The sequence below is a fragment of the Neohortaea acidophila genome (assembly GCF_010093505.1).
Source record: "Neohortaea acidophila strain CBS 113389 unplaced genomic scaffold BDY17scaffold_1, whole genome shotgun sequence".
Lineage (NCBI taxonomy): Eukaryota > Fungi > Ascomycota > Dothideomycetes > Mycosphaerellales > Teratosphaeriaceae > Neohortaea > Neohortaea acidophila.
In genome coordinates, this window is record NW_022985510.1 from 2,567,038 (window position 1) to 2,592,789 (window position 25,752).

Consider the following 25,752-nt stretch of genomic DNA (forward strand, 5'->3'; position numbering starts at 1 on the left):
CGACCACGCTTGCGGCGGCGAATCTTTGGTGGTGGTTGTCCGTAAGCCCTCTCTGCATCATAGGTGATCTCTTCGTCGGCTTCTTCTTGTAGAACCTGGGCAGTTGAGGCATGTTGAAGTGGTTGGCTGACTTCTATTACCCCGCCGTACACAGACTAAAGACAATGTCAGTCATTGAACAGTCGAAAACTGCTGAAAGACTTACAATGTTGAGCTCTGAAAAGGGGCCAGGCTGAGCATACAGGTGATTTGCACGAGTTGTGTTGTAGTTTCGGGAGATGTGGAGTGAGGTGAACTGCTGCGCGGGCGGTTGTGCGGCGTACTGTCGTTCAGCTTGTTGCGTACGGGCAGTGTCCTTCGCGGCGCGTATCAAGCGTTGACCAAGGTCTATCGAGCGCTGGCAATCGTCTATTATGCTCTGCCCGGAAGTGATCATGTTCTGTCCGTCGTTCATCATGTTCTGTCCGGCCTTTATCATGTCTTGGCCAGCCTTCATCCTGTGGTGCGCATCATCGATCCAATCTTGGCCACGATTCAGAGCATTCTGTATGTCTCCATCGCGCGTGATCTGGCCAGCAGGCGTCAGACTGCTGGAGTGGGCGTGATTGTGTTCATTGTTGCCGCTGTTGAGCTTGGTGGTGAAGTACATGTTGCGCTGATTGTACGGAGCCTTCGTGGCTAGGATGATGATGACTGCCAGGTGTGCAGTGATGAATGAAAGTGAACGGCGAGAGTCATGTCGCAGCGCGATCACTGCAAACAAGGCTACCGCCAAGCCCCCACGCGCGCGCCGCCGTGTAACCTCACCTCACCTCACCACCGGCTAAACCTCGCCCCCTTTCCGCGAATATATAGAAGATAATTCTTTGCCTGCATCTCAAGAGTCGCTGACTGAGTCTCGCGTTTCAAACCTCTCAGTTGGGTGGTCGATGGGAGTCTAGATAAGGGGCCGACGTACCGTGCGCCCGACATAGATCTGAGCAGTCCCTAATCATTCCGGCGTGAGAGCTCTTGACGTGTGTAATGCTCGGTCGCAGCCCGAAGCCAGGTTGCCATAGTCCGTTCGCGGGCGCTGCAATGCGCGCTGATTACGCCGAGGGTTGCCGGCTCTTTTTTTTTCGCCTGGTCATGGTCGCGTGTTCGAGTTGGGGAGGTGGTTGGTTTGTTTTGATGTTTTGCAGTAAGGTTGCGTAGAGTGAGTGTGCATGAAGAGTGATTGGTCAATCAAGTACAGCTCTGCGGAAAGGGTGATTATCTACAATGATGCATAGGTGGAAGGTTGGGGTTTGTGTGGTGATAGCGGACAAGGCTAGCAGCGAAATCCCGGCTTAAAACGCCCAAACACCCCGTCGGCAGTTCGCAGCTCGACTTTCCGTGTCATGAATCACCGGATCACCGTAAGCATATCTCCGGTGCCGGGTGCTCGAGATGGAATCGGAAAATGTAGATACATTATCTGCCGCTCGCAATGCATCCCGCCGAACCTCGCGACGTCTGACGTCAAGATCGAGCTCGGCTCCCGGAGCCTGGCTGCAGCCGCCGCAATACGAAGTTTCCTAAACGAGTAAAGCGGGAGGAAAGCTAAGCTCCGACTAGACACGAATGCGGAAGCTTAGGTAGGTATAAAGACTTGTGAGGCTGCTGCGTTGTCTGGCCGGAAAAGCTGCATCCAACCTGCTCGAGACTGTCCCTATTCTCAAATCAAGCACGATGCCAGCTCTGAAAGATGTCGGGAATATGATCAGCCGCCAAGTCTTCGGACGGCCGAGCCTGCCGGAGGGCGACTTTGCGGGCAAGACGATCATCATTACGGGAGCGAATACAGGCGTGGGCTTTGAGGCAGCGAAGTACATGTGAGTACAGACAGCTGGCAGTTGCAAGTGGTGAAGTGTATAGCTGATGACTGCAATGTTCGAATCTTAAGTGCTCGATTGAATGTCGCACATTTGATACTCGCTTGCCGCAACGAAGACAAAGGCTTGAAAGCCGTGCAGACCATTCAGCAAGAAATCCAGCCAGCAGGCAAGCTGGAGGCCTGGAAGGTCGATCTCGCCCATTACTCTTCCGTCGTAGCCTTCGGCCAACGAATATCCACTCTCCCACGTCTGGATGGCTTCATTGCCAATGCCGGTGTGGAAGTCCAGGACTTCCAACTATGCGAGGGCATCGAGCTCCAACTTTGCGTGAACGTGGTATCAACGCTCCTCACCGCGCTCGCAGCTCTGCCAAAATTGCAAGCGACCGCGAGAGAATTCAAAACGCAGACGAACCTCACCTTTCAAGGCTCCTACTACCACATCATGGCTCCCGATCAAGAACTCGACAACATCCCCAAGACGACAGATATCTTCGAACACCTCAGCCAACCTGGCTTCGACGTCTTCGGCCGCTATTCGCTCAGCAAAATGATGCTCCATCAATGCGCCCACGAATTGGCAGACCGCGTGACGGACGTGGTAATCAACATCACCCATCCCGGCTGGGCAGCTACGGAGCTTGCGCGATCGAAAGAGTCCATCTCCTGGGGCCAGAAAGCCGCCTTTGCGATGATCGGCTGGAGCGCGGAAAAAGGTGGGATCAATTGCGTGAACGCCGTGGCTGCTGGGCCGGAAAACCACGGCTACTTCCTGTCCGAGGGGCAGATTGCGCCGGAGTCGGAGTTTATGTGTGGTTCGCGGAATGCGGCCATCCAGCCGCGAGTGTGGGAGGACTTGATGGCGAGGATTGGGAAGGTTGCGCCTGAGATCGCGGCGGTGGTCGGTGCTAAGAGTCGGCAGGGGTAGAGACTTACCGAATACACGCTGTGGATGCTTGCCGGGCGATCGCTGTGATTAGAGCGTTCCTGTACTTCAATATAGTTAAACCAGAAAAGGAGGTTTACTCCCCAACGCACCCATATCATAGCGCTTACAAGCGAGGCTGCCGAATGGCTGGTTAGTAAGCAGGCGCGAGCTGCGATTAGTCAAAGACAAGCTGTCTCCGTCAGCCTCGCCAATTGACGCGGCCCTCCCTCTCTCTCTTTTAGATCCTTCTCTTCGGCGTACAATTTGCAGGCGAGAAGATCAGACTGTCAGACTGGGATTTATCCTTATGGTAGTGGATCATGACACGCTGCTGCGGCTTAGTTAGGCCGTTTCGGAACCATATCAGCGTAGCTACAGTGGCCATAGTGGAGTCCGAGGACCGACGATACCCACCCGACCTTTTGCATCGGTCATAGGGCTTAAACCTACGAAGGATGCTCTCACTTAGGTACTCAGCCTGCGGACGCGCGGTTGCAGCGCCCCATTTAAGAGAAAATCGTCGTTGGGTAAGCAGGAGGCAAATACAGTGATATCCACAAGCCTTCTCATCGCCAAGCTATGGGCGATTTACTTGAGCCCAAGGCTGTGCATTCAACATGTTGCGCCGGATTGAGCGTCTTGGACTTGTTGGAGTGATTGTTTTACTGCTCACGTTCGGATTGTCAGTACGACGCCATTACCGTCTGCGGGAGCACTATCTTGCCTCGGACAGCAGCCTCAGCACTGCAGAATCACCCAACTGGCATCTCACCTGCAAGGAGCACGGCTTCTCCCCATTCGCTCCGCCACGCAAAGTCTTCGACCTCGTCCTCTTCTCCACCGAACTCGACTGGCTCGAGATCCGTCTGCATACCCACGCACCCTACGTCGACTACTTCGTCATAGTCGAGTCGCCCACCACCTTCACCAATCGCCCCAAGCCCCTGCACCTGAAAGAGAATTGGGCACGATACAAGCAATTCCACCACCAGATTATCTATCGCGTGGTAGAAGACCCCATCGTGAGCGCGCGGCACTGGGATCACGAGGACTACCTGCGGAATGCCCTTCTCCACGAAGTCTTTCCCAGCCTGGAGGGCAGCCAACAAGAAGCGCAGAAGCATGACGTCCTCATCGTCAGCGATATGGACGAGCTGCTTAGGCCTGACGCGCTGCTGCTCGTGAGACACTGCGCCATCCCCAAACGCCTGACGCTGCGCTCGCACTTCTACTACTACTCCTTCCAATGGCTGCATCGAGGCGAGCAGTGGGCGCACCCGCAAGCCTCCACGTTTGGCGTATCGGTGGAGAACACGCTCCCGCCCAACGACCTGCGCCAAAATCTTTTGGGGCCTGGATTACCTCTTTTCGCCGCCTGGTCGCGGTGGTGGGAGAGTGCGAATCTGTGGAACGCCGGGTGGCATTGCTCGAGCTGCTTTGCTAGCATTCAGGAGGTGCACACGAAGATGGACAGCTTTTCGCATCAGCTGTGGAACACGCCTGCGAATCGCGATGTGAAGACGATGGTGCAGCGCGTTCGCAGCGGAATGGATCTTTTTGCTCGTCCTGACGAGCTTTATGATCGCGTCACGGACAATAAGGATGTTCCGCAGTACGTGTTGAATGCGTCGGAGCATGAGGGGAGGTTTGGGTACCTACTCAATCGCGACGGCGAGGATGCTGGCTTCATCGACTGGGCAGTGAATTCTGCCCCAAAGGCGATGCGATAACGACGGTAGTGAAGGCTTTCCAGCAGCATTCGTTTTCGACGCCCCGGAGAAGAATCGAGGCGGCCAGACGCTTCACCATGGCTCCAATACGACTCGCAGCTGCTCAAACTTGCAGCCTTTCGACACGGTGACTAGCAGCGATAGCAGCAAGTCGAAGTCGCCCTTTCATCGCACAACTCAAGCAGAGGTCATGCTGGCGTCGTTGGCGCACTCCTCGAGATCAAAGAACTTGGACAGCCCCAAACTCCCCGAAGCCGGGGTCTCCAGTCTAGGTCGAGCTACACACATGGCCGCCCTCCGCCGAACCTTATTACGGCGCGTGCTACGGGGACGTGAAGGTCGAAACGATAGAGCCGGCCTTGATCTGTAGCGCCGGCTAAGCCTGCCAGCGTGGGACTTGGGCTGGGCAAAGAGAGTGTAGGAAGCAAAATCGATAGTGCGGTCCGTAGGTTTAGCCACTACCATAGGCAGAATAGTGAGAACCCCAGCGAGTGATGAAGCGTCGTCCGCACAAATGCCTTGCACATACGGTAAGCCGGAATCATCCCGAGCAAATGTTCCGCCATGCCTCCCCTGAACGAAAGACAGACAGGCATCAAGCTCGACGTGCAGGGCGACGTGCAGCGGGCAGCGGGCAGGGCCGGGTACCTGCAGCGGAAAAGCAGGGGCGGGTTTAATCTCCGACGCACGACATGCGCGGGACGTACGTAAACCTAATTTGAACGCGACTACTGTCCGTCTGGTCTGCGCCACCCGCGAAGGATTGACAGGCAGATTGCGCGCCCCACTCTGTCCATTTCGCCTGCTGACAGGTTCATTTGGAGGATTGGGAGGATGGGTTGGTAGGATTGCAGGGCTGATTTCGCTGTGAATCCTGCTTGTCGGGTGAAGATGAATTCGTGAGAGGAAGGAGAGGCTGGTTTTGGAGTATGCGTAATACCATTATGAATTATATCCAAAACTTCACTACAAAGCGCGGACTATGTACGGATAGAAACCAACGTGCATGGATCCCAGCGTCCGCAGAGCGTAGGAAGAAAAGACAGCCGTGGGAAGAAAGAGAGCCAGGCCTGCGGTGGTGTGGACATCACCGACAGGGCCACCGGGGATTTGCCATTTAGAAGAGGGCGACGAGCGCGAGGAGACCGGCGAAGAGGCCGAAAGCAGGCTTGGCAGCCTCGCCAGCGCCGGTGGGGGGAACCCAGCCGCCGGTGGTGGAGGGAGTCGGGGTGCTCCACGAGCCGGTGCCGGAGGGGGTGGTGTAGGAGGCCGGGTTGGTCCACGCACCGGTCGGGCTGGACCAGGCGCCAGTCGGGGTGGTGGTGGCGGAGGCAGGGGTGGTCCACGAGAGGTAGCCGGTGGAGGTGGAGGTGGTCTGGACGGTGGTGACGGTGGTGGTGCAGTAGCTGTCGTACCAGCTCCAGTAGGCCTCATCCTCCTGAGGAGTGCAGTTCTCCTGGATGCACTGGTCGACCTCGGTGTTGCCGCACAGGGCTTGCTCGGAGGAGACGTCGTACTGCGCGAAGCAGGCAGCCCAGCAGGTGTCGACGGTCTGGGTGGGGATGACGGGCGCGGTGCTGGTCGGGGTGGTGGTGGCCACGGCCGGGCAGTAATTGTCGTACCAGCTCCAGTAGGCCTCGTCCTCAGCAGAGGAGCAGGTCTCCTGGATGCAGGCGTCGACCTCGGTGTTGCCGCAGAGGGACTGCTCGGACTGGATGCCGGCCTTGGCGAAGCAGGCGCTCCAGCACGAGGGGTAGGCAGAGCCGGTGGGGGCAGCAGACGAGGTGCTGGTCGGCGCGCCGTAGCCCGGGTTGGAGGGAGCAACGGAGCTGCTGGGGTAGGCCGAGGCGCTGCCGCTGGGGTAGGCCGAGGCGCTGCCGCTGGGGTAGGCAGAGCCGGTGCTGGACGGGTCGGCGGTGCTACCACCGTAGGCCGGGCCCTGAGCGGCGGCGAGGCCCGCGAGGGCGAGGATGCTGATCTTGGAGTACATTTTGATAATGGAAAGTTGCGTGAAGCGAGTGTGGGTGAGTTGGACTGAAAAGACTGTGTAAAGAGAGACGAGGCTGTGGTGTAGTGAGGTGGTGAGGAGAAGAAGGAAAAGCAGAAAGCAGCAGCGACGGGACGGCGACTAAATATTGAGACTCAGCGGGGATGCGCGGCGCGCGCGCGCGAGCGCAATCAATCGAGAATACGGCGGAGCAGCGTCAACAGGCCGGGATTGCTGGAGGAGGTGTTCCTTCGTGTTGGCGGGTGGGTGCTGTCCAATCTCCCGTACCCCGGCACGCGCCCCACTTGGCGCCCAATGCGGCAACTGTGCTAATTACACTTTCGCCGCCCACGTGAAGCCCGCCCGTCCCCCTGCCCGTTCACGCCCGCCAAACGCCCCGGCGTTGTCCACGCTGCTGCTCTTGGCCGGTGGGTCGGAGCGGGCCTTTGTTGACCTGAACGCGCCCATAAGCGAGTGATGGAAGGAAGGGCGAAATTTACTGCAGCCAAGGATGCCTGGGCGGCGAGATTGCCGGGTGGAGATGCGCGCTGCTCTTGCCTGCTCACGGCCAATTTGCTTTGATGAATTGTTGTGGTGTGGGCTCTCTCTCCCACTCTGCTGCTCTCCCGCCTCCCCTTTCCCGCCCAAGAATAGCAGCACGCGTTACATCATTCGTCCCTCGAATGCTACGCCGTTGGATTGCGCGCGACGCCACCCAGCCAATCACGACGCCCACACACCGCGCGGCGTCCAACGCTCGCGACAACAACGTCCGCCCCGGGCTGGGCGAAGCAACGGGCGAACAACAACAATTGGTCGGCGGCCGATTTCCGTCGCCCAAGAGGCGACGAGACGTTACGTACAGGATGCTGCTGCCATCTGCCGGGGTTTTGAGAGGTGTGGAAAGTCGCCTCAACCCCGGCGATGCTCTGATTGCTTGCTTGCCCTGCACTGCTTGCTCATCACGCTTTGTCGCATGGGCCTGTCGATCTGCTGGGCGGGAAATTGCTGTCAGGCCAAGTCAATTGACAGGGCTTCCCTGACTTCTGCCGACATTGCCGTGTCCATCGAGTCCACCCACCATCAAGCAGTCCGTTCGCAAACACATCGCAAGAATAGAGTGCCAAGGGTGGCAAAGCGATCGCTTCGATGGAGAAGTGGTCCTGCAAATATTTGCTCTTGAGCCAGCCGGGTGGATGTGATAATAACCGCGCGTCGATTTCTTCCCACCTCTGGTCTTGGCCCAAGCCCGGCAAGCATTTTCCAAGGCCCGTCTGTTTGACGCGAGGCGCGGCTGGACTTGTCATCTTTGCCCCTTGTGGGTCAGGGCAGTCCAGGAGGTAGGCAATCTCAACATGCGACTCATTGTCTTGCCTTGGACTCAACATGCGACTCATTGTCTTGCCTTGAAACCCAATCCACTCGCCAACATCTCGGAACCGGCATTACACCGCTGCTGACGTCCTCTTCCTTGGTGTTGCTCGTGTGTACCTCGATGCCGCATCGGCAGGTGCTTTTCTCGGCGACAGCTGTCGCAAAACTCTAAGCCGAGCCTTGCATAATCCCGGGTGTTGCAGTCCGCGATGCCCGAACATCGCCGGCCAGAATCAGGAGTTTCGCTCTGTGTCGTGCTCACGCTGCTGATCTTGGGGTGTGATGATGTACCTTTCGTAGGTTCATAGCAGACGAGTCATTGAGTTCTCGAGCAGCAAGCCCTCGATTCTACGAGCAGAATGCCGTTCTTCGAACCAAGTTCGATGCCCTCACACGCCATAGCCTTCCCCCATCGGAATCCACTGATCCACCGCCTGCAGACTCGACTCCTCAAACAAAGCCCACGGATAGCGCAGATGCGCGCTCTCCGCATCCAACACAGCAACAACAGGTTGTACAACCTCCTCCTCCCTCACGTCCCTCATCTCCTCCTCCAACCGCGCGGCCAGCATTTCGCGAATATTCGGCGCGGGCTCGTGCGTTCGGCGCAGGAGGTGGAGATGCAGTCGGATGGCTTGCAAATCGGCGGGTTGGCCGTATCTGCCTTTCACGGCTTGCAGGACGATGAGTGCTGCCCAAGTGATCATGATGAGGTCCCAGTTCGACCAGATGGAGGTGTCTTGTGCGTGAAGCTTGATTGTCGTTCGCGCTGATTCCAGTAGCTCGTGCCGTTCCTCGGGAGTGGCGTCGGAAGAGAAGAGGTTGTAGTGGCGTGAGGGAAGGTAGATGGATAACACGCAAAGACGGTGCGTGACGTACTGCCGGTACACGGCGGTGCGATCTGTCACGTTTTCAAATGGGCCGATGCTGAAATGCGCTAGCCAGGCATCCAGTTGCCTCGCCCAGTCGCGGATGACCGCTGCGTCGACGCCGCTGAAAGGTAACAACTCGGATGCAGTTGTGCGGTGGGTGTTCGAGACGTAAGACCAGATGGTAGGCAGTCCACGGCCGGAGAAGTGCGTCAGACCGACGTGCATCATGCGCGACAAGCCGGAGAGTTGGTCGTCGGCAGCCCGCGTTGCACTCAGCGTCGTCTCGAACGGAATGCCTGGACAAGTCAAGTGGAGGGAGCAATGCTCGAGATCGACAATCTGCAAGCCGCAAAACATCTTCTGCCACTGCGGGGCGGCTCGGGGCGGACACTGCTCCAACAGGATACGATACGCCACGGAGATCCACAGGCCGGTGATTTTGCAATGGCCTTCGCTGAGTAGGGCGGCGTAGGTGATGGCGAGAATCCGCTGGAAGGACGCCTCTTCTCCGTGCGCGTCGTCGTGCGAGGGATTGACGAGGGCGGATATCTCGGCGCAGAGGGAAGAGTAGTAGACTGGGAAGTGCACTGCCACGTCCTCGGAGCCGCGGCTGGATGTGAATGAGAGAATGGCGGCCATGAGGATGGGCAGGGTCGAGGTGAAGACCTGCTTCTCCGGCATGAAGTGCAGCGCCGGCATGGATTGGTAGTATCTACGAGGACGATTAGATCGAGCTGCTGATGAGGGACATCCACTACCTACGACTGCCACAGCTGCTTGATAGTCGATCGCTTCCACGCCGCTACATTGCCGGGGTCGGCCGATCGGGCTTGAAGGGCGCGTGCAGTGGCCCAGAGCGAAGACCAGGCCGAATCGTCGGGCTCGCCTCCCAGGTCGCCGCTCTCTTCTTCCGCCGGCGTGATGGGTTCGGCGAGGCCAATCAGGCTTTCTATGCGATCGAGGCGGCGGAGAATCGCGGCTTCACGAGGCAATGCAGCCTCATCTTGCCGAGAAACCGCCGGTTCTCCCACGCGTACGGTTTGAGGATGAGCAGCCTGACGTAGCATCGATATCAGGGCGGAGAATCCTTGTAGCATACGAGCCTGGTACTCACATTGGCTCGGGGGATGAAAACGCAAGGGACTTGCGCCCGCTCACACCTCCGACACGCCTGCCCGTGCCCCATTATGCATTTCATCTAGAGGAAAATCAACCCCGTCCGTCAACAGTGAACAGACGTTCAACGACGAATCTACCTTCTGCCGCCGACAAGTCACTGCACCGCCGCGTCAACATCGCGGCTCGCGAAGCCTCGCGGGAGAACTCACAGCAGGCCTTGCGCGCCTTCTCCCCGCTCGCCTGCCAGTCTTCTCCATTGCGACTCTCCTTCCTGACCTGGGGAGGCGTGTGGTCCATCATGTTGAATTTCACCGGCTGCCTTGCCCGGGATGGATGGACGGCACTGCTAAGAGTGTCGTTCCGGCGAAGTCAGCGTGAGGTGCAGTCAAGGTACGAACGCCGCCGGTCAAAGCCGGGCCGGATGCGCCCGCTGACAATCACTCCACTGCAGCCTGGCCCATGCCGACTTTATCGCTCGCATTCTGCATGCGATATATAGATGCTTGAATGATGATATGATGTTACGCTGATTCGTGGTTGATTCTATTGGTGCATGAGGACATCACCCTAACAACCTCGCCGCCTCAGCCTCAAGGTCATCCAACGTCTCAATCTCTCTCCCGACCTCCTCCCCACGAGGCGCACGCTCCTCCTCAAACCACTTGACCTTCTTCCTCGGCTCTGACTCTTCCAACGCCTCCGCATCAGCGATGAAATTCGCCATAAGATCATTCTCATCGCCGCCCTCCACCTCCTCATCTCCCTCCACCTCCTCATCTCCCTCCACCTCCTCCCGCTCTCGCTCCCGCCTGCGCTCCTTCTTCGCTTTCCTCTTTTCCTTCACCAAAGCCTTGTCAGTCACGTCAGCACGACGCACACGCTCCTCCTCCGCCTCCAAGAATCGTCGCTTCTGCTCCTCTGCGCTTCCGCGAGCGCGGAAATCGGCCTCGCTATCTAGCAGATTGACTTCGTGCGCGTTGCCATCTTCGTCAAAGACGACCTTTGATCCTTTGTCTTTGAGTTTGAGCAGTTTCTTCTTCGATTTGAGGAGGTTCTCTTTGCGTTTCGAGTTGACGAGGAGGGGGTTTTGCATGCCGGTGATGTGGACTTCTCGTGCGTCTTTTTCCTTTTCTTCTTCTTCTTCGTCTTCTTCGCCGCTTGGAGCGTCGTCGTCTTCGTCGGAGAGATCGACGGCCGTCACTCGCCGTTTGACGCCGAGGAGGCCATCGTCCAAGTCGTCATCGTCAGAATGTCCCTCTCGGTCTTCTTCTTGTACCATTCGAGTGTAGTGATCGGCCAGGATGTCTTGGTTCTTCCTTTCAAACATGCGATCATACTTCGTCCTGACCTTCTCCTTCCCTTCACCGTCATCATCCTCGGCTTCCTCCAATTCTCTGCCCATTCTGGGTGCGTTCTTCCTCCGCTTCACCTCCTCCGCATCGGCCTTGAGGAATTTGATCCTCGGCGCGCCAGGCAGTCCGAGACTCGCAGCGAACTCCTCTAGCGGATACTTGTCCAACTGGAACACATCTTTGTCCTTCTGAACATGCAGACTGCGCACATATGACGTGAAGGCCTTTTGACCGAGATATTTCACGGTGGGATCTTTCAAGCACATCTGCTGCAATTGGCTTCGGATGGACTGCTGCTTTTTGGTGCGGACATTGATGCTCTCGATCGGTACCTTCTTCTGCTCTAGGCGAGTCAACATGCCCTCCTCTTCGATGGGGTCGAGGAACAGAACGGCACGTCCGGCCTTTTCGTATCGAGCGGTGCGTCCGACGCGGTGGATGTAGGTGTCAGCATCCTCTGGACAATCGACTTGAATTACCCAATCGACGGCAGGGAAGTCTAGGCCGCGAGCCACGACGTCGGTGGCGAATAAGCAGCTGTGTTTGGCTTGGGAGAAGCGTTGGGTGATTTCCAGCCGGGCTGTCTGCTTCTGCCTTCCGTGAAGATGTAGCAAAGGGATGCCGGGTTGCATTTGACGGAAAGTCTCGTAGACGAAACGGACCTGTTTCCCGGAGGAGAGGAAGACGAGGATCTTGGACTTTTTGCTGGACTGCAGAAAAGACCACAGAGTGTCCAATTTGTCGGGGAGGGGTGTAAGGACGTAGTTCTGTTGGAGTGATTGTGGGGTAGCGATGGTGGCGGTCTGATGAACGGAGATGTATTCGGGATCCTTGAGGGCGAGTCGGGACAAGTCTGAAACTCGTTTGGTCTGCGTGGCGCTGAACAGCAGAGTCTGTCTATCCTTCGGGAGGTACTCAACAATAGCATCCACATCTTTTTGAAAGCCCATGTCCATGATGCGGTCCGCCTCGTCCAGGACTAGCATCCTCAGATTGTCCACGTTGAATGTTGCTGTCTGACTGAGATGCTGCAAGATCCTACCAGGTGTGCAGACCACGATATTCATCCTCGACAATGCATCCTGCTCTTCCCTTAAACCCTTCCCGCCAATGACCAACCCCGCTGCGAAGACATGGCCTTTTCCTCCGACTTTCCGCAGCACTTCAAAGATTTGAATCGCAAGCTCTCTCGTCGGGGAGATGATCATGGCGCCGAGCCCCGCATCTGCACCGACGCATTGCGCTCGATGTAGATTCTCCAGAACGGGAATCACAAAGGCCAAAGTCTTGCCGCTTCCAGTCTTTGCGGCTCCCAAGATGTCGCGGCCTTGCAGAGCAGCAGGGATTGCTTGTGATTGAATATCGGTGAGGGTGGAGAAGTGGGAGGACTCGAGACCGGCGGCGGTTTGCGAAGAGAGAGGCAGGTCGGAGAAAGAGGCGTACTTGGTGGTGGTGTCCAACTGGGAGACGGCGAGTTGCAGCTTTTCGACGTCCACGTCGTCTCGTTTTCGTTTCTGTGGCTTGAAGGGTTTCTTGACCTTCATCGGTCGTGGGCGGCCTTTAGTTCGGCCGAGCATCGTCGCGGCCATGCTTGGATGAGATGGAGACAAGACGGGAAAGATGAAGTTCGAAAAAGTTCCAGGCCGACATCACTTTCGGTCGGCGAAATCTCGGCCGCCATTCCCAAAGGAGATTTCGCCCGCATTGTCATGAACTTCCCCCACCAAGGCCCTCCGTCACCACACCTCATCTTCTCGTCATCACGCCCCGGCGAGGAAGAGTTTGGGGAGATGGAGTCGGTCGCAAGACTGTCCTCGCTGCTGGAAACAGGTGAGCTTGCCCAGTCTACTCATGAAATACCGACTGACCCCCTCATCTAGCACGCGACCTCACTCTCGAGGCAGCCCGCGATGCCGCTGTCCCACGCAAATTCGCAACACGCGCCCTCCCTCCCCAGCAAATCAAGAAGCTCCTCGACAGTCGAAACGAACGGGATATTCTCGATGGTCTCCGCCGAGTCGTCGCCATGCGCTACGCCTCCCCTCCGCAACCCACCCTTCCATTCTTCCCCGCCGTCTTGAAAACACTCTCCACACCATACCCCTCTACTCGACCCCTCGTCTACAACTACCTCGTACATCATGCCGAGCAAGATCCTGATACCGCCCTTCTCGCCATCAACACCATTCAAAAGTCGCTTTCCGACCCCAATCCCGCGATCCGAGCAATGGCGTTGAAAACAATGTCCGCTATCCGTGTCCCCGTTATCTCTCAAATCGTTAGCCTGGCAATCAAGAAAGGCGTCAGCGATCTTTCGCCTCTGGTTCGAAAAGCTGCTGCTCTGGCATGCGTCAAATGCGTGCGCCTCGATCCGAACACGAGACCGCTGGTGGAAGAAGCGCTGGCGACCTTGCTCGCAGACAAGCAGTACTTTGTGGTTGGCGCCGCTGTGCAGGCCTTTGCGGAAATTTGTCCCACAAGGCTGGACCTTATCCATCCTGTCTATCGAAGACTGTGCAAGATGGTCGTGGACATGGATGAATGGGGCCAACTAGCGGTGCTGCATTTGATGACCACCTACGCCCGGAACTGCTTCCCCCAACGGACCCAAAAAGTCAAGCGAGCTCAGACGAGAGAACAACAATCTCGAGATTTCTACGAAGACCTCGAGGACAAGCAAGAAGAATACGATGACGCGCCATACCTGGACCCCGACCTCGACCTCTTCCTCATCTCTATCCAGCCCCTCTTGCAAAGCCGCAACTCCGCCGTCATCGTCTCCGTCGCAAGAGCATACCTCTACCTCGCACCGCCCACCCACATCCACCACATCATCGGCCCACTCATCGCCCTCCTTCGCTCTCCGCAAGACATCCAGCAAATCGCCCTCTACAACATCGTGCAAGTCTGTCTGCAAAAACCCGAACTCTTCACCCCACATCTCCGCCACTTCCTCATCCACGCCACGGAAGCATCGTCCATCTGGCGGCTGAAGCTCGAAGTCCTCACCCTCCTCTTCCCCCACTCCAGCAAAGACAATCAAGACTTGATCCTCGCCGAACTTGACCACTTCTCCCGCGGACAAGACATGGAGCTCGTGAGGGAGAGTGTGCGAGCAATCGGTCGATGCGCACAGTCTTCGTCCGCACAAACCTCTCGCCGTTGTCTTTCTCTCCTCCTCAAACAAGTCCATTCTCCAGACGAGACTCTCGTCGGCGAAGCCATCGAAGTCGTCCGCCACCTCATCCAACGCGCGCCAGACGAGCACCGCAAAACCGTCGTCCGCCTGGCCAAGAACCTCGACACGCTCACCTCCTCCACCGCACGGGCGAGTATCATCTGGCTCGTGGGCGAGTTCGCCGGCTTCGAACCCGAGGACAATATCGCAGCGGATGTCCTCCGGATCCTAGTGAAGAAATACGCCGACGAGACGAATGAAGTGAAGGCGCAGATTGTATTGTTAGCGGCCAAAGTCTACCTACACCACCTCAACAACACAAGCGAAGCTCGCAAAGCGTTACAGGGAACCGACGAACCTACCACCGAAGACCCAGACGAAAGCCCCGTCACGCTCCTATACCAGCACACCATGCTCCTAGCGCGCTACACCCCCTCCTACGACCTCCGCGACCGCGCCCGCCTCTTCCGCGCCCTCCTAGCCAACCCGTCAAGCACAGAACTCGCCAGCCTCCTCCTTCTCGCCCCGAAACCGGTTCCCCAAGCCCCGTCGCCCAGCGAAGCGCGCAAGATCTTCACGCTCGGGTCCGCGAGTCTGGTTGTTGGCGAGGGGCTGAGGGAAGACGAGGGGATTCCGGACTGGGTGGGTGAGGGTCTGGAGCCGGATGCTAAGTTGAGGGATGAGGAGGGTGCTGGGGGTGCTGGGGGCCTTGCTCGGTCCGCTGGGCAGCAGCTTGATGAGGCTTTGAAGGCGGATTCTTCGCATCGGGCGCCGGAGCGGGGGGTGGCGAAGCAGAAGACGTTGGATGCTTGGTTGGATGAGGAGGAGGATGAGGGGACGGAGGAGGAGGAGAGTGAGAGTGAGGAGGAGAGCGAGTCGGGGGAGGAAGAGGAGTCAGAGTACGAGACCGACAGCGAGGAGGATGAGAAAGCTGGACTGGTGAAGTGAAGTGATGGACGTACGAGATTTTCCATCTCTTGCGGAATTATTGGCTGCCAGTCTACGTGAACAGACAAGGAAATATTTGTAGAAGAGGATTCGAGACTGAGCATGTTCTAGATAAGGACGTCACGCTGGGAGCGCGAAGATGCAAGCAACGAAAGGCCAAGGAAACACCGATCCAGAATAGAAGAAGAAGACAGTAGTAGCCCCAAGTCTACCTTGACAGCCTCAGGTGTGGAAAGAAAAGGTCCAGTGGTTGTCCAGAAGTCTGCCGTGACAATCACCACTTGTGACTGCGATCCACACGCTTCTGCTTCCGACGCGGTTTAGGCGTTTCCTCGTCATCGCCGAACGCACGTTGCTGCTGCTGTTTCTGCGCATCGCTATCATCAGAGTCCTCGTACGCGCGCTTGCGGGTCTCCGACTTGTGGACCTTGGCCCGCGGCGTCACATCCGGGTCACCGAAATCCGAGCCCGCGGCGGTGTGATGGCTCCCATTGGAAGCCCGTCGATACCTGTCCTGAGTTGGAGGTGGCGGTGGCGGCGGCGGCGGGGGTCTCCCGTTGCCACTTGCATTAGAGTTGTGCCTGCTTGTTCGCTGCGGTTGAGGTGCGCCGATGGCCGGACCAGGGGTCTGATAGACTACCTTTGGCGACCCGGTGACACCCAGCGCTGCGAGGATGTCTTCTTGCGCGGCGTCTCGGATGGGCATGAGGGGAGTTGGTTTGGAGGCGCGATGGGAGGAAGTGGATGCTACCGAACTGGCGCGGGAATGTCGACGGCTGTGGGATACGTTCTCCAGGCTGCCGAGCACGTCGGATTGCTCGTCCGTGTAGTCTTGCGATCCGGATACGCTTCTTGAGCGGTGGTACTGCTGCGATCTTGACGTCCTCCTCGAATGCGGATTCTGCTGCTGTCTGGGCGTGATTTCGTCATCCACATCCATGGCGGATGTCTCTGGATCCGGAGTCGGGCTGTAGACGCGCGAGCGCCATGTCGGGTCCGGTCGATCCTTGTACTTGGCAAGCAGTTCCGACATTGTCAAGATGCTTGCACAGATCATGGGGAACTCTCTGAAGATAATGTCGTCCTTGACCTCGTTCCAGTACTCCGTCTGGCGAACACTCAGCGATGCTTCGTGTCGTTTAGAGCGGATGAAGTAGTCTGAGATGGACTCGTCGTCTGTGGGGAGAGGCTTTCGCGGCGCCAGAGCTTCCAATTCAGCCTCTGCAAAGGTTGAGGGTAGGGGACGTTTGGTGGGCAGAGGAGCCTTCCATTCAATCATGCCAAGACTGAGTTTAAGGTCAATTTCTTCCGGGTGCACGGCGAAGTAGCATTCGTCGTAAAAATCTTCCTCCAAGTCTTCGTCGTCATAGCCAGAGACGGAGTTGCCGTGCTCGGATCTGCCAGACAAAGAGGCAGTAGAATGGTGACGTTGCTGTGGGGGTCTCGCGCCACCGTGAGGAGGTGATGTAGACATAGGCCAAGCAGAGGGTACAGGAGCAAAGGGAGCCGGCGGTTGCTGTTGGAAGTAATTGGGGTCGGGGTAGGCGGTTGGAGGATACTGCTGGAATTGTTGCTGTTGCTGCCAGGTCTGAGGAGGGCCATAGCCAGGATACGCTTGTTGATTGAATGGGAATTGCGGAGGTTGCGGTGCCCAGACAGGCTGCTGTTGATACGGAGGAGCGTGCGGTTGAGCTGGTCCTCTGTAGCCGGGCGGTGGAGGATAGCGAGTGATGACTGGATTATTCTTGACCTTTTTCGCTGGAGGTGGGCTGAATGCTGGCATTAGAGTGATGACTGTGTTTGGTGCTGTGTTTCAACTCACCCATTGCGATGAAAGGACTGATTGGCTCCAGGCTGCCATCCCGGCTGCTGGTACGCGCCGTGAGAGTTGTACATGAGGGAAGAAAGGGATGAGGGAAAGAATCGCTTCAAATGCAGCAAATGGACATGCGAGACGGCTCTGTGGAGAGTAATGTGAATGTGAGGTGCCGTTAGAGAACTGTGGATGACGGCGGCGAAGTTGCGAGGAGAGGCGACGTTACGAACACGTCTTGGCTCGCGTAAATGAAGAGTATGAAAGGGTTGGCGGAGGAGAAGATGAGGAAGGAGTCTTTGCCGTCGGATGCCTCACATTCCATGGGGAACAGCTGTCGCGAGTGAGATCCAGGACATGGTGTAACACAGCGGGTGTCATGGAATGTGTGGGTTTGAATAGGCGAAGAAGGATGTCGAGGGGCACAAACAAACGCGAGGTGTGAGGTGGAGTTGTTAGGTAAGACGCTCCAGCGGCCTCGCCCGGCTTGGCAACGGCGTTTCTAATTCGGTTGACGTGCATGGCGGCATGCGATGCGGAGGACCATTGCATACATACCTCATCGCGTGCCCATCCATACCACTCTCTCATCTCCTCGCACTCACTGTCCACCGACCATGGTGAGGTGGCAGTCATTGCCGACATAATGCGAATCACCTCTTGATCGCCAGGTGTATCCGCGATGCCTGGCCTTCCCGGTATGCTATCTCGAGCTACTCCTCCCAGTACAGCATACTGACACTTCCCCCAGCCAGTGTCGATCTCGATGAGTGCATCGCCCGCCTCTACCGCAAAGAGCTCCTCGCCGACTCGGTCATCGAGGCCATTTGCGCCAAGACGAAAGAGCTGTTGATGAAGGAGAGCAATGTCGTGCACATCCAAGCTCCTGTCACCGTTGTCGGCGACATTCATGGCCAATTCTTCGACATGATAGAGATTTTCAAGATTGGCGGATACTGTCCTGATACCAACTACCTCTTTCTGGGTGGGTCGGGCGATCAGAGTCTGTCGAGTCCCTTGTACTGACCGGGAAATCAGGCGACTATGTCGACCGCGGACTGTTCAGCATCGAAACCATCTCCCTCCTCGTCTGCTTGAAACTCCGCTACCCTCAACGCGTCCATCTTATCCGCGGTAATCATGAATCGCGCGGCGTCACACAGTCCTACGGCTTCTACACCGAGTGCAGTCGCAAATACGGCAACCCCGCCGTCTGGCACTACTTCACCGACATGTTCGACTACCTCAGCCTGTCCTGCGTCATCGACGACAAAATCTTCTGCGTGCACGGCGGATTGAGCCCGAGTATACACAGTATTGATCAAATCAAGATCATTGACCGATTTCGCGAGATTCCGCACGAAGGACCGATGGCGGATTTGGTGTGGAGTGATCCCGATGCCGAACGGGACGAGTTCAGCCTGAGTCCTCGTGGGGCCGGGTATACATTCGGCGCGCAGGTGGTGAAGAAGTTTCTCGAGGTGAACAGCATGAATCACATCCTGCGAGCGCACCAGCTCTGCAATGAAGGCTACATGGTCATGTTTGACGACCGACTGTCGACGGTGTGGAGTGCGCCGAACTACTGCTACCGCTGCGGCAATCTGGCGAGTGTGCTGGAAGTCGGGCCCGGCGGAGAGCGCAAGTGGAATGTGTTTGATGCGGCGCCGGAGAATGAGGCACATCGACTGGAGCAGCAGCAGCAACAGCAGCATGCTGGCAACGATCCCGTGCGCGACTACTTTTTGTGATGGGCATGCATTGGCTTTTGAGATACCAGATAGAGCGTGGCATGGGTGGCGAAGCATATGTAGAAGTATTCGTAGAAGTATTCGTAGAAGTATTCGTAGAAGTATTCGTAGAAGTATTCGTAGAAGTATTCGTGGGTTTGTACAGCCTTGCAAGAGGATGGATGGAAGAGCATCCGAGCTTGGGCCACCTCCCTGAACATCGTCCTCTCCAGCTTCGGAACACTCTTCCTCCCCTCACACACATCCAAACACCACCATGCGCGCGCCTTCAACTGCGGCACTTCTGGTGCTGGCCAGTCTGTGCTACGAAACCCAATTCTGCCATGCCAGCCTGCAGCAAGAAGCACTCAAAGCAAAGGAGCGATACCGCCTGGCCTGCCCCGCCTACGACCACTACGCTCGTGTCCCTCAGTATGCATGTCTTTGCCGGTTTCGCATTCTGCATGCTGACCACTCTTTGTAGTGCCCCATACAGTGACGGTCCGCTGAGGCTACCCTTCCAACGCCCCTCCTCCCATTGCCGCACCTTTGAATCCGATCTAGTGGAGAAGACAATCACCGACCTGAGCGAACGGATGATTGACAAGGACCTCGCACGTATCTTTGAGAATGCCTTTCCGAATACCCTCGATACTACAGTCAGATGGCATGTAGACGGGACAGAAAAGTTGGCGAGCAAAGGCATGCAATGGAATTTGGGAACGGAGGGAGCATGGGAAGGGCCCCAGAGCTTCATTGTTACTGGCGACATTGACGCGGAGTGGCTACGCGATAGCACGAACCAGCTGGCGCAATACCAACGACTGGCGAAAAAGGATCAAAGTATCCAGAATCTCATCCTCGGAGCCATCAACACCCAAGCGGAGTTCGTCATCGAGGCGCCATATTGTAACTCTTTCCAACCTCCACCGCCCAGCAAGATCGCCCCAAATGACAACCACCAGGTCGACAATGTCCATCCCGCTTTCGAGCAAAGTCGCGTCTTTGAATGCAAATACGAGCTGGACTCGCTGGCGCACTTCCTCTCCCTGTCTAATCAGTTCTACGAACACTCCGCTTCTACCGCATTCCTCACCAACCGGTGGTACGAAGCTCTGGAGAATCTTTTGGCAGTCCTCGATCAGCAGAGCAAGCCTACCTTTGATCCCAATACTGGTGCATACGAGCGAAACATCTACCGCTTCCAGCGAAACACCAATGTCGGGACGGAAACCCTCAATCTGGGTGGCATTGGCAATCCCCTCAATTACGGCACTGGCCTCGTTCGCTCCGCCTTCCGCCCGAGCGACGATGCAACTACGCTCGGCTTCTTCATCCCCGCCAACGCCATGATGGCGGTAGAACTTCGTCGCACGGCCGACATCCTCTCCAAAGCCGGCTCATCTACCCTCGCCGAAGACCTCCAAACCCGCAGCGAGACCATCACCAAAGGCATCTGGGAGCACGGCGTAGTCGAGCACAAGAAATGGGGACGCGTCTTCGCCTTTGAAGTCGACGGCTACGGCTCCTCCATCATCATGGACGACGCTAACCTGCCCTCCCTCCTCTCCCTTCCCCTCCTCGGCTTCGTCACCCGCACCGACGAAGTCTACCAAAACACCCGCAAAATGATCCTCAGCAAACAAGGCAACCCCTACTTCCTCCAGGGCCGCAACTTCCAGGGCATCGGCGGCCCCCACATCGGCACGCAGTACGCCTGGCCCATGTCGCTTCTGGTGCAGGCCATGACGAGCGACAACGACGAGGAGATTACGCGGCTGCTGGCGGCCGTCAAGACTGCCGCGCCGCTCGGCCTCATTCATGAGAGTGTGAATGTGGATCGCGTGAGGGATTACACGCGCAGCTGGTTTGCATGGGCCAATTCGGTGTTTGCGCAGACGATTTTGGATTTGGCGGAGAGGAAGCCGCATTTGCTGTTTGGGGAGGGGGCGGAGAAGTACGTGATTGGGTGAGGGACGCCTCGACAGCCTTCAAAATTCCGGGGACTTCCGCATTCGATTGAACAGCACATCTTCAAATGCGCAGCGAATCGCCGCGCGCCCCGAGCCGCTTACGCTGCATCTGGGGCCAAGTCCGCGTCGATCACTCGATGCACGGGGGAAAATCCTGGAGCCGAGATTGGGATCCCCCGCAGCCACAATTCTTAGCGCGCCATCACCTCCTTTGCATTTTGCTTGTTCACGACGTCAGTTCGTGCACTCTCCATCGCATTTGACGCTTTGCGGTCGGCGTGTTTCGGACCAGAGCGCGCTATATGGCAGCAGTGAAGGCGAGGTCGCCGCCTCATCCCATCCGCTCAAAAGCATCTCACTCACAACCATCGTCAAGACCCATTTGTAAAACGCATGATCTGCGGTACTCTGTACACTTTCCAATAGTATGGCTCTCCTACTTCATGCCGAGGCTCCCTGCCAGTAGCGCGCATTGCAACACAACGCCACGGATAATTCAACCGTCGCTCGCCCTACTACGTATAGCCCCCCATACCCGCCCTACAACCTGGGTGTGGGGAATTCCTTTCTTCGTCTTGACTTCACTCTTCTACTCGACGACACTGTTATCCTGTGAAGAACTCATCATGCCTTCGCTCGTCTCAGCCGCTTCGTTGGGTCTGTTGGCTTTCGCTTCTCATGTTGCTGCTCACCCTTCGACCGCCTCGGCCGCTGGGAGCGCCCCTGCTGGCCACGAATTCCAAGCTCCAGGTGCAGGAGACGTTCGTTCTCCCTGCCCGGGTCTTAACTCGCTCGCAAATCACGGTCAGTGTCGCGCCAAGAACACTATTGAGAGCCCAACTGACGTTTTCCAGGCTTCCTTCCCCGATCTGGAAAAGGGATGACGCTCCCCATTATCATCGCCGGTCTGCAAGAGGGCATGAACGTCGGTGTCGACTTTGCGACTTCCGTTGGCGGCCTTGCGTTGCTGTCGTCGCCGGGCCTCGCTCCCACCTCATTCAACTTGAACTACCTCGACCAGCACAACTTTCCCATTGAACACGATGCCAGTCTGTCCCGGGAGGATGCGTACTTCGGGAATGACTACAGTTTCAACCAGACTATCTTCAATCAAGTGTTGAGTTTCTACGACGGAATGACGGAGGCGACGATTCCGGTTGCGTCCAAGGCGAGATACGCCAGAGTACAGAACAGCGCGAAGGTTGACCCAAACGACATCTATGGTTTGAGACAGCTTGTCCTTAGTTATGGCGAGACGGCGCTCTATTTGAGCACCATGGGATCTCCGATCACGGGTGTCGCTCCGCTGTCCTACGTCAAGTCTCTTTTCGGTACGTGGCGCGCCTGACTCATTGTACGACTAAGCTGACAACACCGCAGAGAAAGAGGAGCTCCCATATGCATTGGGCTGGACCAAGCCGACCGTTGAGACTACGCTGGTCACTCTCGGTGCCATGGTTGCGCAGCTGCAAGCCGCGAACCCCGACGCCGTTCCTGAGGGACTGTCGCTCGGCGAGGGAACGTTGCGAGACGTCTATGAGTTGAGGAACCCCTTGACCGGTGTCCTTGAGAACGCCACGTGTATCCTGGCGAACAACTGCTGAGAGAAGGTTGCGGACACTGGCATAAGAACCCCTTGTCCCCACTCGTGAGAAATTGAGCTAGGCTTGAGCTAGGATGGCAGGCGCTGTCGACGAAAAACGCAACGAGCGAGTCTATACTTCTGAATGAGCATGGCATTGCAATCTGGTGTGCCAGTCTACTCGGTGGCATCCCCCAAAGAAATCCCTACCTACCCACCAGGCTGGGTGTCCTTGCAAGCCCCATATTCACTCGTCTGATCCATGAGATGGTCACATTCAAGCGCCTGCTTGCAGTTGTTATCCCCGAACGGTGGCAAGATCGAAATAGTAAGTGCGCGCACGTGTTGAACCACGTGACGTTGAGACGGTCGTACCTTCCTCACAACGCCGTTTGCTCACTGCTTTTCTCAATCATCGAAACGTCACTCATTGTCACCCACCTCTTCTTTAATAAAACTTCTTTCTTTCACTTCTCTCAATTCTATCTTCCCCCCTCCACCCCCGCCGCCGCCGCCGCCGCATCTCCCCCTCCGCCCCCTTTTCGCCCTCTAGCCGCCAATCATGCAGCTCCTCGCGACCTGGTTCACCGTCGAGAAGGACCAGAAGAGCAAGTGCGGCCGCGATGTGCGCAAAGGCCAAAACTTCAAGCTCTTAGACGTCTCAAAGGATGAGAAATCCATCAAAGTCTCGATCTCAGGCCACCCAGATGACGCCGTTATCGTTAGCGCAGACTGTGTGGCTACTCTAGCTGTGCTACCAGGCACGATGAAAGACGACAAAGCCGCGAACCACGCAAACGACTTCTCGGTGAAGAAAGAGGAGACAGTGAGAGTCTACCGCGTCTCTTCCGATCGTTCGCAGCTAGTGATAGGCACTTCTACTTCTGATACTTCTAGAAAGCATTGCGAAGCGAGAATACGGCATAGAAGTATTGGCAACTTGACAACTCTCGGAAAGTCTTATGGTGGTTTAGAAGATCACCGCCCTTTATCATCCGGGAAAAGACATACCGAGAGCATCAAGATGAGCAACGGTCCGCGGCCAAGCGGTCAAAGCATAAGGTATAAGCACGGAATGTTGACAGAGCGGTAGTTCTCATCGAGTCGGGCGGTTGTGAAGGAGCCTCGGAAAACAACCATACTTTCTCTGGATGAAGGGAAACACCGAGATGTGTCCAATTGAGCAAAGTTCTCAACGAGAATTGTCTAGGTAGTCAGGCACTAGAGTATTGCCAACTCGGTAGCTCTCGTAGAGTCGTGCAGCTGCTGAAGGGCTCCGAAAGACATTCAATCCCCCTTCCAGATAAAGGAGCACTCGGAAAGCTGTCAAGATGAGCAACGTTTTCTCCCCGCGTGAAGTCCAAGCTTCGCAACTGCCAGCCTCTTTCCGATCGGGCGGTTACTAACTCTTAACACATCCAGCACACGCGTAATCGGCCGAGCGTATCAGAGTTTCATGCGCTGGAGATGCGATCATGCATTCCCTACGCCGCGATGATGTGCGTGTTATCTCAGACCCACCCGAGCGCTTGGCAGATGGCATTGCCGACCCGCCGACTGCACTCCTTCGATGATTCGAGATGGATCGCCATGAATGCTCCAATCCCGACCGCATCCGCTGTCCAGAACGGCTTTTGATCAGTCGTGCAGTCGCATCTCCTGCGAAGAAACAGACAAGGCGGCTTCCTTCCAATCACCTCTCGACAAGGTTACAGGCCACGGAACCACAATAGAGCTCGGCTGTGCTTTTGCGTGGGCGAATGCTTGCTCAACCGAACGGAGAATGTGTACTGGCTCATGATGAACGGCTTGGAATGATGCTCACGACATTCGTGCTGCGCCGGTACAATAACGAGCTGCGGACTTCGGAGGTGTCCAGCACTGCTGGACGTACGGTCAAATCTGGTCTCGTGGCTTCCGCCATTGTGTCGAGTTGGACGGTCCGATACGCTTTCAGGCACACACGTCGAGGTATGCCGACCTTCATGGATAGTGGGCCGCGAAGACCCTGCAATCCTCACCCGTTGCTTTTCGATATGGAGTCGCGGCGCTTTCCGGTATGCTTCCAGGACCACAGCGCAAATCCTTCTCTTCGCGACGCTTGCGATCGAGCTCAAGAGAAAGGCGTACATGCATGGAAGTCGCTCGAGCCCGAGACGGCGCCATCACCCATCTCGTCTACATCGTCCTCGGTCTGATGACCTACATCTTGGTGAACGCGCAGCTTCTCGCCGGCGGTTCCACCGTTGTCCAATCCTCGACTGGAGTCTCAGACTGCCGCTGCTTGCTTTATCTTTACAATTGGCGTCATCCTGTACACCATGTCCGGCGGGGTCAAAGCTACGTTCATTATGGACTATTTCCACACCTGTGTTCTCATCATCATGCTCCACGTCTTCGCTTTCACGGCTTACGCCACGGGGTTCCGAGCTGAGATCCTCAAGTATTGTTTATGACAGACTCATTGCGGCCGGAGAACAGCACCCCGTCGCGGGAAACAAGGACGGCAGCTATCTCTCATTCAAGTCCACCCAAGGCGCTATCTTCTTCGTCATCAACATCGTTGGGCATTTCGGTACAGTGTAAGGCGTCCCTGTCTATCCCACTTTACGTTACGACCTCCTCCTTTCCTACATCCACCAACTGGCATACCACACGCACTGTTTTTTACTATACCATGCCAATACTAACTTTACCATTATCCAGCCTGTCCAATGCCAACGAGAAACGGCAGCTAAACTTCAAGTACGTCCTCAGCTGTGCGGCCCTGTCGTGGCTAGATTATCGCATCTCCGCTCAACATCACAGGCCATGGACACCGCAGCTCATCTGTTGGTGGCGCCGCGTGTGGTGAAAGGCTGGAGAAGCTCTACTTGGCCCCGCCTTCAAGATATCTCCCTCCAAACTTTTATTTCCACTGCTATCGCTCATTCGTCACATCTCCTGCCAACCTCGAAGGCTAAAGACAATGGCAGCGCCTCTTTTGGCAGCACTCCCTTTGGCTGTGGAGATGAAATGGGCCAATTAGTCAAGTGGCTGATGTTCGGAGCTGCTACTTCAATCGAAACTCCTGCATGGGATTTGGACTTGAGAACAACTGATTTGAAGAGAGTATGGTGAGGGGCTGCTATCCTCTACGTATCATGCTATTGCATGGCCTATCCATACTTCACCCAGCTCTCGATAATACTGCCCATAGACGCACCCACATCCAGTGCTATCGCACTCGTGATAGTAAGACCGCTTTCCGCCTGCCAGCTTGCTTCGGTCCATTCTCCGCCGCGTTGAAAGGCAAAATGAGAGCAATGCTA

The 25,752-nt window shown here is 56.6% G+C and overlaps 13 protein-coding genes across 13 annotated transcripts; 8 read left to right on the forward strand and 5 right to left on the reverse strand.

Annotated features, from left to right (window-relative positions):
- The first annotated feature begins 1,571 nt into the window (after positions 1 to 1,571).
- On the forward strand, positions 1,572 to 3,030 carry BDY17DRAFT_260676 (uncharacterized protein). The gene is made up of 2 exons (XM_033731843.1): positions 1,572 to 1,853; positions 1,925 to 3,030. Exons 1-2 carry the CDS (start codon positions 1,711 to 1,713, stop codon positions 2,781 to 2,783), a joined length of 1,002 nt encoding a protein of 333 aa, XP_033594750.1. The 5' UTR covers positions 1,572 to 1,710; the 3' UTR covers positions 2,784 to 3,030.
- Positions 3,031 to 3,235: 205 nt separating this feature from the next.
- BDY17DRAFT_337577 (glycosyltransferase family 17-domain-containing protein) lies at positions 3,236 to 4,513 on the forward strand (the record flags this gene model as incomplete). Its single annotated transcript, XM_033737956.1, has 2 exons — positions 3,236 to 3,469; positions 3,566 to 4,513. The coding sequence occupies exons 1-2, from the start codon at positions 3,401 to 3,403 to the stop codon at positions 4,511 to 4,513; spliced, it is 1,017 nt and encodes a 338-aa protein (XP_033594751.1). The 5' UTR covers positions 3,236 to 3,400.
- A 920-nt stretch (positions 4,514 to 5,433) lies between these two features.
- On the reverse strand, positions 5,434 to 6,366 carry BDY17DRAFT_290371 (uncharacterized protein). Its single transcript, XM_033732500.1, has one exon. The coding sequence runs from the start codon at positions 5,945 to 5,947 to the stop codon at positions 5,480 to 5,482; it is 468 nt and encodes a 155-aa protein (XP_033594752.1). The 5' UTR covers positions 5,948 to 6,366; the 3' UTR covers positions 5,434 to 5,479.
- Positions 6,367 to 6,782: 416 nt separating this feature from the next.
- Positions 6,783 to 8,083, reverse strand: BDY17DRAFT_25171 (uncharacterized protein). The gene is made up of 2 exons (XM_033731196.1): positions 7,582 to 8,083; positions 6,783 to 7,508 (listed from the first exon to the last, which is right to left on the reverse strand). The coding sequence occupies exons 1-2, from the start codon at positions 7,895 to 7,897 to the stop codon at positions 7,063 to 7,065; spliced, it is 762 nt and encodes a 253-aa protein (XP_033594753.1). The 5' UTR covers positions 7,898 to 8,083; the 3' UTR covers positions 6,783 to 7,062.
- A 180-nt stretch (positions 8,084 to 8,263) lies between these two features.
- Positions 8,264 to 9,932, reverse strand: BDY17DRAFT_320681 (uncharacterized protein; the record flags this gene model as incomplete). Its single annotated transcript, XM_033736494.1, has 3 exons — positions 8,264 to 9,458; positions 9,509 to 9,801; positions 9,861 to 9,932. The coding sequence occupies 3 exons, from the start codon at positions 9,930 to 9,932 to the stop codon at positions 8,264 to 8,266; spliced, it is 1,560 nt and encodes a 519-aa protein (XP_033594754.1).
- Positions 9,933 to 10,427: 495 nt separating this feature from the next.
- Positions 10,428 to 12,794, reverse strand: BDY17DRAFT_244793 (P-loop containing nucleoside triphosphate hydrolase protein; the record flags this gene model as incomplete). The annotated part of the gene is made up of 1 exon (XM_033730566.1): positions 10,428 to 12,794. The coding sequence occupies one exon, from the start codon at positions 12,792 to 12,794 to the stop codon at positions 10,428 to 10,430; it is 2,367 nt and encodes a 788-aa protein (XP_033594755.1).
- A 168-nt stretch (positions 12,795 to 12,962) lies between these two features.
- BDY17DRAFT_25248 (Clathrin/coatomer adaptor, adaptin-like protein) lies at positions 12,963 to 15,480 on the forward strand. The gene is made up of 3 exons (XM_033731260.1): positions 12,963 to 13,047; positions 13,098 to 15,037; positions 15,248 to 15,480. Exons 1-3 carry the CDS (start codon positions 13,008 to 13,010, stop codon positions 15,341 to 15,343), a joined length of 2,076 nt encoding a protein of 691 aa, XP_033594756.1. The 5' UTR covers positions 12,963 to 13,007; the 3' UTR covers positions 15,344 to 15,480.
- A 137-nt stretch (positions 15,481 to 15,617) lies between these two features.
- On the reverse strand, positions 15,618 to 17,239 carry BDY17DRAFT_320684 (uncharacterized protein; the record flags this gene model as incomplete). The annotated part of the gene is made up of 2 exons (XM_033736495.1): positions 15,618 to 17,112; positions 17,166 to 17,239. 2 exons carry the CDS (start codon positions 17,237 to 17,239, stop codon positions 15,618 to 15,620), a joined length of 1,569 nt encoding a protein of 522 aa, XP_033594757.1.
- A 460-nt stretch (positions 17,240 to 17,699) lies between these two features.
- On the forward strand, positions 17,700 to 19,042 carry BDY17DRAFT_290383 (serine/threonine-protein phosphatase 4 catalytic subunit). Its single transcript, XM_033732501.1, has 3 exons — positions 17,700 to 17,854; positions 17,908 to 18,141; positions 18,195 to 19,042. Exons 1-3 carry the CDS (start codon positions 17,839 to 17,841, stop codon positions 18,905 to 18,907), a joined length of 963 nt encoding a protein of 320 aa, XP_033594758.1. The 5' UTR covers positions 17,700 to 17,838; the 3' UTR covers positions 18,908 to 19,042.
- Positions 19,043 to 19,163: 121 nt separating this feature from the next.
- Positions 19,164 to 20,859, forward strand: BDY17DRAFT_314895 (uncharacterized protein; the record flags this gene model as incomplete). Its single annotated transcript, XM_033735862.1, has 2 exons — positions 19,164 to 19,318; positions 19,371 to 20,859. 2 exons carry the CDS (start codon positions 19,164 to 19,166, stop codon positions 20,857 to 20,859), a joined length of 1,644 nt encoding a protein of 547 aa, XP_033594759.1.
- A 626-nt stretch (positions 20,860 to 21,485) lies between these two features.
- BDY17DRAFT_244997 (Chloroperoxidase) lies at positions 21,486 to 22,463 on the forward strand (the record flags this gene model as incomplete). The annotated part of the gene is made up of 3 exons (XM_033730589.1): positions 21,486 to 21,663; positions 21,714 to 22,190; positions 22,240 to 22,463. 3 exons carry the CDS (start codon positions 21,486 to 21,488, stop codon positions 22,461 to 22,463), a joined length of 879 nt encoding a protein of 292 aa, XP_033594760.1.
- A 429-nt stretch (positions 22,464 to 22,892) lies between these two features.
- Positions 22,893 to 23,900, forward strand: BDY17DRAFT_290386 (uncharacterized protein). The gene has a single exon (XM_033732502.1). The coding sequence runs from the start codon at positions 23,004 to 23,006 to the stop codon at positions 23,532 to 23,534; it is 531 nt and encodes a 176-aa protein (XP_033594761.1). The 5' UTR covers positions 22,893 to 23,003; the 3' UTR covers positions 23,535 to 23,900.
- Positions 23,901 to 24,314: 414 nt separating this feature from the next.
- Positions 24,315 to 25,562, forward strand: BDY17DRAFT_25272 (uncharacterized protein). The gene is made up of 2 exons (XM_033731283.1): positions 24,315 to 25,023; positions 25,148 to 25,562. Exons 1-2 carry the CDS (start codon positions 24,572 to 24,574, stop codon positions 25,293 to 25,295), a joined length of 600 nt encoding a protein of 199 aa, XP_033594762.1. The 5' UTR covers positions 24,315 to 24,571; the 3' UTR covers positions 25,296 to 25,562.
- Positions 25,563 to 25,752: the final 190 nt, after the last annotated feature.

Coding starts and splice junctions, on each gene's coding strand:
- BDY17DRAFT_260676 (XM_033731843.1), top strand. CDS start 1,711: ATGCCAGCTCTGAAAGATGTCGGGAATATGATCAGCCGCCAAGTCTTC. Junction 1,854..1,924: donor TTTGAGGCAGCGAAGTACAT/GTGAGTACAGAC, acceptor TCGAATCTTAAG/TGCTCGATTGAATGTCGCAC.
- BDY17DRAFT_290371 (XM_033732500.1), bottom strand. CDS start 5,947: ATGAGGCCTACTGGAGCTGGTACGACAGCTACTGCACCACCACCGTCA.
- BDY17DRAFT_25171 (XM_033731196.1), bottom strand. CDS start 7,897: ATGAGTCGCATGTTGAGTCCAAGGCAAGACAATGAGTCGCATGTTGAG. Junction 7,509..7,581: donor TGCGAACGGACTGCTTGATG/GTGGGTGGACTC, acceptor TTGGCCTGACAG/CAATTTCCCGCCCAGCAGAT.
- BDY17DRAFT_25248 (XM_033731260.1), top strand. CDS start 13,008: ATGGAGTCGGTCGCAAGACTGTCCTCGCTGCTGGAAACAG. Junction 13,048..13,097: donor GTCCTCGCTGCTGGAAACAG/GTGAGCTTGCCC, acceptor CCCCTCATCTAG/CACGCGACCTCACTCTCGAG. Junction 15,038..15,247: donor ACGAGGGGATTCCGGACTGG/GTGGGTGAGGGT, acceptor GAGGAGGAGGAG/AGTGAGAGTGAGGAGGAGAG.
- BDY17DRAFT_290383 (XM_033732501.1), top strand. Junction 18,142..18,194: donor TACCAACTACCTCTTTCTGG/GTGGGTCGGGCG, acceptor CCGGGAAATCAG/GCGACTATGTCGACCGCGGA.
- BDY17DRAFT_290386 (XM_033732502.1), top strand. CDS start 23,004: ATGCAGCTCCTCGCGACCTGGTTCACCGTCGAGAAGGACCAGAAGAGC.
- BDY17DRAFT_25272 (XM_033731283.1), top strand. CDS start 24,572: ATGCATGGAAGTCGCTCGAGCCCGAGACGGCGCCATCACCCATCTCGT. Junction 25,024..25,147: donor GTTGGGCATTTCGGTACAGT/GTAAGGCGTCCC, acceptor ACCATTATCCAG/CCTGTCCAATGCCAACGAGA.